Below are 8,448 nucleotides of genomic sequence, written 5' to 3'. Positions count from 1 at the left end.
AATCTACTACCCCGTTTTTTAAAAACCCAAGAATGTGAACAATATTTTGTGGCTTTTTTGTATTCTTCATAGATCTATTTTTTACCACGCGTCTTTAATGTGTTTTTGTACAACTCATGGGTGGAATACAATGAACGCTTCATGTTACTCGGTGGCGATGGACTTAAGCGTTTGCCAATTGCGGAATTTTTCTATATCCTTCTTGTCGTCCGTGTTGGGCACTGACAATTCCACAACCACAGCGGTCAGACTTGACAATAGGTAAATATACACACAGACAAACACACCAAATGTCATGAGTAAGCATTCGCAGACCAAACAGCAACATTACACGGCATCTATGGCGCTGTAGCCTGTACTGGGGCTGAGATTGCGGTCTGTCTGTTTTGACCCCAATGCGCTTAGCGGAGCGAGCGAGCGAATGAATGAATGAATGAATGAAATCCGATATTGCTTTTCGGACCAGATGTGTGTTTGTTGATGGCATTTGCTTTAATCCGCTGCTGCTTGGGGCTCTGTGGTGGTGTTGGTGATGGTCTCGGTCACTCTGTGTTGTTTGTGTGGCTGCCTGGGCAGCTAAAACGGCTGCATCATTGTTGTCGGCCAGAGCAGCGTAGCGCAGCGCAGGAGAGTGCTGCAGTTCCCATAGCCGTGCCAGCATCACCCCATTGGCTGCTCTGTGCTGTCCTGTCCTGTCCTGTCCTCCGCTATTCACCCTGACTGGCATAACGCTACACAGTGGAGGAGAAAAACACCTCACTGCGCTGCGGACAATTAAGCGCTTTCGTTTCTCCATTTGCATTGTTGCGCTCATACACTTGGATGTTATTCTGGATGATTTAGGTAGGCCTACATCTATGTTTGCCGGATGCTATTTTAATAGAGCCTGTACCTCACCGTGGACTTGTGAACGCGTTATTTGGCTGGTCAGAGCCACTGCGGTACAGTACAGCGGGATGCTGTTGGTCTGTCCGTACCAGCCTGCCGCTCTGCTCTGCTCGCCTATGGAACACGCTGTTCCGGACTCCATACATTACACAACTGGGTTATTCGCTAGCGGAGAATAAAGCGGCGGATGGGACAGCGCGTTTGTGTAGGCGGATGGAATCGGACACATCGCACGCATTTAATGCTGACAAAGCGAAAATTTGATGAGCTCGAACGAATGAATGAATGTATGAATGAATGAATGAATGTGATTGAAGTGATAAAGGAGAGGACGGGAGAACATGCATTAATGTGTCCTCTGTTTCCTCTTTTCTTTCTCTCTCTTCTCTGCAGCTCTTCGGGTGCCAGTGTGGTTGCTATTGATAACAAGATCGAGCAAGCCATGGTAAGTGTCTCTCTCTCTCTAAAAGCATTTCCCACGCTAGACTATAGGGATATATCATGTCCATTTCATCGTGTTTGTTTAGTCTCAATCGGTATTTAGATCGCTATCTAGCTCAGCGCGCTCATGCGTGCTGTTATCACAAATCGCCTCCAGATTAACCGTGCGATTGGGTGGCAGCGTTACGTAATTGTACGTATTAGACATAAAAGAAAGTGCATCAGCGATGTATGCTTCATGTTCCCGACCCAGCTGACAGCTCTTATTGTCTTTCTGTAATGTAATGCAATGTTGAGTGAGTGTGTGTTGGTGTTTGCTACCCAAGTCATATTGTGCTGCTGGTTGAGGTCTTACCTGCATGTTATTTGTTTCATTTCCCCATACGAAATGTCTGGGAATTTACCGTAAGACACGTGATTACCTTTTACAATGGTGCTTAGGTGGTTCCGGTTTCGATTTACTATGTCAGAGGTAGCGTGCAGTTCACTTGTCAATTTAAGTGGTGTGCAGCAAGAGACAGGTGTTCGCCCTCAAAGCTCACCATGAACTTTTTTGGCCACTTGAATGTCCTCGATTCACAACTGCAACACAGAACGTGCCGTTTGCGCGCTGAAAGGAGAATAAAAGCAAAACAAGCATCTGGTCAAGTTTTGGCAGAGTGTCTGCTAGACTTTTTATTGTTGTTGAAGTTGAGACTGTTCTGCGCGCCTGCTCTGTCTGTCTGCGTGCGTGTGCGTGTCCGTTGGTTGCTGTTGCTAGGCAAAGAGGGCGCCATCGCACAGACACGCACCGGTATAAATAACTGGGCTCCGCGCGCTTAGCCCCGCCCCTCCCCTCCGCGCGGCGTGGAAGCAGGAACATTTTGTACTTTTTTGACTCTCCCTCCTGAAGGCCCGCGGATGCACGGTTTGCCACCGAGCCCAGCCTGCCCTGTCTCGCGCCCAAATGCCGTTACACAGCACGACACGCACCCCTCCCAAAACACACACACACACCCAGTCAACCTGCTCTCCCAGGGATGAGGAATGGAAATGGATACCCTAAACACGGGCACGGCGGTGGCACTTTAATTTTTGTGAGAAAGTTTTTAGGGAGGGGGTGATGGGGTCTGTGTTAGTTTGTTTGGGCTACTGTAATTGCCCTGAACAATGAGGGATGTCCCTTGGGGAAGGCATTGAACACTTGCAGAGCACAATGAATGGACATTTTATTATAGGGACAAATTCATTAAGTGGATAAAGTATTTTGGTGCATTTTGCCCTGAGTATGGGAATGTATAGCGTACCATAGTGGAGCGGTATAGAGAGGGTTGTCTTTAGCAGGGAGGGGGCAGAGAGAGCCGTATAGACCTCTATACGAACCTTATGTAACTTTTATACACAATGAAGCGTTCCTAGGCATTCCTATCCAACATTTCATCTCTAGACATGGGGCATTAGTAGCATTATAAAACATTCGGTATTAGAGCTGACAAATAAATTAACTCTCCTAGACATTTGCACATATTGTTCTGCACATTTCCTGCGCACTTTGCTTGCAACTGTCCTCTATTGTAAGGTGCTTTGGATGAGAGTGTCTGCCAAATGTATTGTAATGTAGTGTAATGTAATGTAATCTAATGGGAAGCAGTGAGCTGGTGTTCTGCAATGCCATAATATGTTCATCACCTAACATCACTTTATGTTTAGTCATCGCTTTGCTCTCCAGGAAAAATCAAGTCTCTGTGAAGAGACACGATGTACTAACTAACTGATTAGCGAACCCTGGTCACTGTGGCTAGTGGTATTCACCATTCCAAAGCGACTAACAATCAAGGACATATGGCATACAACACACGCAGATACAAAGTGCACAGGAAATGACAGAGAGAAACTCCGATATTATCAATTGATTAATGTGGGTCAGTGACTTTCTTTTTGGGGGGAGGAGGGGGGGGGACTGGTAGACATCAGGTTGTACAACCACAGCTAATGCCCATACATTAATTACTAATTGGCAATTATAGTACTGTAATGAATATGCTTCTCAGATAATCCACTAAAAACAACAACTGAAAATAATTGAATCAATGCAATAGCAGCATCAGCTGTGGTTGATGTGTGCTGCTACTAAAACACCATTGACTGACTCGTTTGTGGGAAATGACAGAATGTAGTTTACTCTGATGTGTTAAGAATAAGCCACCTGTCGTACTCACTAGTGAGAATGAACTAGTTTGTATTTAATTATTAATTATTATTTATTAATTATTAATTAATTGTTAATTACCAGCTGCACCAGAGCTGAGCTGTAGCAGCATTTTGGTTGTTTTGCAGGTGGTTATGTCTGGCCTTGGGACACCACACACACACACACACACACACACACAGGCGCGCATTATAGCAGCATTTGGCCGGGGTGCAGGTGGTGATTTCGAGCCTTGGGACACGATGTTCTAAGCCGTCTGCCGTCTCGCTCTCTTGTCCCAAGCTGGATGTCCGTCAGCTAACCTTTACATTGGCCCTCGCTACTGCCCTACCCAGGAGCTGGGTTGACACAACCAGGGAGCTGGGTTAACACAACCAGGGAGCTAAATTAACACCAGCAAACCGGCCAAATGCTGCTGCTGAAAATTCATTTTGGCTATTAGAAAACAAAGCTTATTAGCCAGTCATTGGCTTGTGACTATCTCCAAAATGTGAAGGTCCAAAAAGAAGGTTCCTTGTTAAAAGTGGTAGTCAGAATGATCCGAGGCACACTGATCTTAGTGAAAAAAAAGTTTAAAAAAGCTTACTAGCCATTTTGACTGATAGTGTCTGTTTGGCTAGTACTATTAACGTCTCCTAGACAAATTTGGCTAGTGAGAATAAAATTAAATTCATGTAACCCTTACGCTGGGCTGGATAACAGTAGCCCAACGCTGGGCTGGGTAACAGTAGCCCAACGTTGAGTCAACACTTTCCTTTGTCTCCCCTTATCACAGCCTCTGCATAGAGCGCGTAACGTTTAACTAGCACGCGCACACACTCGCACATGCTCGCGCGCACGCACACCCACGAGCACACATAAAGACACACACACACACACACACACACACACACCGCACTCCTCCGGGCCTCCTCCGCTCAGCAGTTAACGGCTCCTTCCCTTCCCTGTTCCCTGCCGCTGTACATCGTGTTCACTTGTTCTTTCTTCTTCTTTTTAAATCATAATGATGAACAGCATCATTAACTACCCCCCTCCAGCTGTCTCTCCCTCCTCTGGAAATGCTGGAGAGCCACAGAGCATTTTGTCAATTTGTTATTTTTATCTTTTTATTTTTTTAATTTGATTAGAAGCTACTTCGTTAATAGTCTCCTAATGTGCTCTCCTCTGCTTTCCTCTCTCCTCTCCTCTCCTCTTCTCTCCTCTCCTCTCCTCTTCTCTCCTCTCCTCTCCTCTCCTCTCCTCTCCTCTCCTCTCCTCTCCTCTCCTCTCCTCTCCTCTCCTCTCCTCTCCTCTGCTTTCCTCTCTCCTCTCCTCTCCTCTCCTCTCCTCTCCTCTCTCCTCTCCTCTCCTCTCCTCTGCTTTCCTCTCTCCTCTCCTCTCCTCTCCTCTCCTCTCCTCTCCTCTCCCGTCCTCTCCTCTCCTCCCCTCTCCTCTTCTCTCCACTCCCGTCCTCTTCTGTCCTCTCCTCTCCTCTGCTTTCCTCTCTCCTCTCCTCTCCTCTGCTTTCCTCTCTCCTCTCCTCTCCTCTCCTCTCCTCTGCTTTCCTCTCTCCTCTCCTCTCCTCTCCTCTCCTCCCCTCTCCTCCCCTCTCCTCTCCTCTCCTCTCCTCTCCTCTCCTCTCCTCTCTTCTCCTCTCCTCTCCTCTGCTTTCCTCTCTCCTCTCCTCTCCTCTGCTTTCCTCTGTCATCTCCTCTCCTCTCCTCTCCTCTCCTCTGCTTTCCTCTCTCCTCTCTCCTCTCATCTCCTCTCTTCTCTTCTCTTCTCTTCTCTTCTCTTCTCTTCTCTTCTCTTCCCCTCTCCTCTCCTCTACTCCCCTCTCCTCTCCTCTCCTCTCCTCTCCTCTGCTTTCCTCTCTCCTCTCCTCTCCTCTCCTCTCTCCTCTCCTCTCCTCTCCTCTCCTCTCCTCTCCCGTCCTCTCCTCTCCTCCCCTCTCCTCTTCTCTCCCCTCCCGTCCTCTTCTGTCCTCTCCTCTCCTCTGCTTTCCTCTCTCCTCTCCTCTCCTCTCTCTTCTCCTCTCCTCTCCTCTCCTCTCCTCTCCTCTCCTCTCCTCTCCTCTCCTCTCCTCTTCTCTTCTCTTCTCTTCTCTTCTCTTCTCTTCTCTTCTCTTCTCTTCTCTTCCCTTCCCTTCCCTTCCCTTCCCTTCCCTTCCCTTCCCTTCCCTTCTCCTCTCCTCTCCTCTCCTCTCCTCTCCTCTCCTCTCCTCTCCTCTCCTCTCCTCTCCTCTCCTCTCCTCTCCTCTGCTCTGCTCTCCTCTCCTCTCCTCTCCTCTGCTCCTGGTTGAAAAGCGACCTAATATTTTGTTATTCAGAAGAGAGTAAGTTAAAGGGAGCCTAGGTAACATTGTGTACTTTTCGCGTGAAAATTAGCTGGAGGGGACTTAAAGTACATCATTTGCCAAAAAAGAAACAAAACAGTTTTATGACCTCGTAGATGTTGGGCCGCCATCTTGGCAGGCATCTCTCGGCACATGAGGGCGGGGACAGCAGAAGCGCGAGAGGTTCCCGAGGGCGGGGGCAGTGTGGGCGCGAGAGGTTCCCGCGCTATTCATTACATTACATTACATTGCATTTGGCAGAGGCTTTATAACCAATCCGCATCCCATCCCATCGCAGCCTCCCCTGCCAACGCTGTCCAATGTTAGTCCGTTCATAGAACGCAAACACATCCACGCACTAAACAAAATGGGCTTAAATTATATTTTCATGTTGCAACGTGTACGTGTCCGTGTTGTTGCTCGCTGGCCCGTCCATGCGCCACGGTGACCCCTGCTTTGGTGTGAAAGGAATCTCTTTTCATATTCTAACCGTTTAGGACTGAGCACGGATACATTCAGACACGTCTCACCTACACCCTGTGTTTGCAGTTTGCATGTACCATCGGGGACTTGACTGCATATCACAGCTTTAAGTCTCATAGCGTGTAACTAGTGTAACGTTTAACTTTTCCTCTCCAGGACATGGTGACGAGCCTTATGATGTGCACGGCTTAAATTAATGTATCTCTGTCTCTCCCTCTCTCTCTCCTCCCCTCTCCCTCTCTCCTCTTTCCCCTCTCTCCTCCTCTCCCCTCTCTCCTCTCTACTCTCCCCTCTCTACTCTCCCCTCTCTTTCTCTCCTCCTCTCCTCTCCTCCTCCTCCTCTCTCCCCTCTCTCCTCCTCCTCCTCCTCTCTCCTCTCCTCTCCTCCTCCTCCTCCTCAGGACCTGGTAAAGAGCCACCTGATGTACGCGGTGCGTGAGGAGGTGGAGGTGCTGAAGGAGCAGATCAAGGAGCTGATCGACAGGAACTCCCAGCTGGAGCAGGAGAACAACCTGCTGAAGAACCTGGCCAGCCCCGAGCAGATGGCCATGTTCCAGCAGCAGGTACCGGTAAATAAACTATTACTACTATTACTACACTACACTACACTACACTACAACCTGCTGAAGAACCTGGCCAGCCCCGAGCAGATGGCCATGTTCCAGCAGCAGGTACCGGTAAATACACTATTACTACTATTACTACACTACACTACACTACAACCTGCTGAAGAACCTGGCCAGCCCCGAACAGATGGCCATGTTCCAGCAGCAGGTACCGGTAATTACACTTTAATATACTCTACTGCACTACACTACACTACACTACACTACACTGCACTACACTACACTACACTACACTACACTACACTACACTACACTATACTACACTACACTACACTACACTACACTACACTACACTACACTACACTGTACTGTACTGTACTATACTATACTATACTGCACTACACTATACTGCACTATACTATACTGCACTACACTATACTGCACTACACTATACTGCACTACACTATACTGCACTACACTATACTACACTACACTATACTACACCATATCATATCATACTATACTATACTACACAGGTAATATAATGTAATGTAAAATGCTGCTACTACGACTATAAACTGGCGTATAAATATAATACTAAACTACATAACCTATGTGTATGAAATGCACAGTATTTGTACAGTTGTAGTGATGCTTTATGACCTCTCGCCTGCCTATTTTGGACACCAGATGGAAATTAGCCATTGTGCTATAATCTGGCACATTTACATGTATGAATGTATGTTCATTAATGTGCAATGACCTGAAAAATAAAACATCAAATAAGTAAAGTAAGTAATGTGATGTCTTTGTCTCCTCCTCCTCAGGTGCAGAGCGGCTCCCCCACCTCCGTTCCCCAGCCGGGCTCCCTCTCGCTGGGCACCACGCAGACCACAGGGGGGGTCCCGGCCCAGAGCCTGCCGCCCCCCAACAACCCCAGCACCGGCCCCACCGCATAACTCCCCACACCCCCAACCCCCTGAAGAACAGGAGAGGGGGAACAAGAGAAGAGAAGAGAAGAGAGGAGAAGAGAGGAGAGAGGAGAGGAGAGGAGAGGAGAGGAGAAGAGAGGAGAGAGGAGAGGAGAGGAGAGGAGAGGGGGAAGAAGGGAGCCTGAAGGGTTTCGCTCGCTTATTTGAACGGATGGAGGGATGGAGGGATGGATGGAACGGATTGGGTGGAGTTCGTTTCGTTCGTCTGTCTGTCTGTCCATCTGTTTGTCCGTTGGAGGAGATGAGAAGACGTACAAGAATTCTACACTATACTGTGAACCGACGCAGCTTTTAAACAGAACAGACCACACGAGACCAGACGCAACACGACGTAACGTAACGACACACAATCACCAGAGGACGGCGGACAGAAGAGGAGAGAAGAGGAGAGAAGAGAACCGCCTACTTATCGACACACATCAGAACACGGACACAACCAGACTGACCAGTCATTTCTGTTTGTTTGTTTGTCTGTTTGTTTGTTTTTCGGATTTTTTGTTTTTCTTTCTTTCTCCTCTTTTTTTTAAGTCCACATTCATTATTCCTTGACCAGGTTTTTTTTTTTTAAATATTATT

The 8,448-nt window shown here is 47.8% G+C and overlaps 1 protein-coding gene across 2 annotated transcripts in view; it reads left to right on the top strand.

Moving 5' to 3' along the window:
- LOC134459948 (TSC22 domain family protein 1-like) overlaps positions 1–7,902 on the top strand; it is an 83,192-nt gene extending 75,290 nt beyond the window's left edge. Inside the window, exons 4-6 of one of the 2 annotated variants that reach the window (XM_063212453.1) lie at positions 1,282–1,333; positions 6,716–6,985; positions 7,708–7,902. In XM_063212453.1, coding sequence (XP_063068523.1) covers positions 1,282–1,333; positions 6,716–6,985; positions 7,708–7,839 — 454 coding nt within the window. In that variant the 3' untranslated portion in view covers positions 7,840–7,902. Of the gene's footprint in view, positions 1–1,281; positions 1,334–6,715; positions 6,992–7,707 lie in introns of both variants that reach the window. The other variant, XM_063212452.1, reaches the window with a different exon arrangement.
- Positions 7,903–8,448: the final 546 nt, after the last annotated feature.

Source organism: Engraulis encrasicolus, chromosome 12, assembly GCF_034702125.1.
Source record: "Engraulis encrasicolus isolate BLACKSEA-1 chromosome 12, IST_EnEncr_1.0, whole genome shotgun sequence".
Lineage (NCBI taxonomy): Eukaryota > Metazoa > Chordata > Actinopteri > Clupeiformes > Engraulidae > Engraulis > Engraulis encrasicolus.
This window is presented reverse-complemented; position numbering and strand designations above follow the sequence as displayed.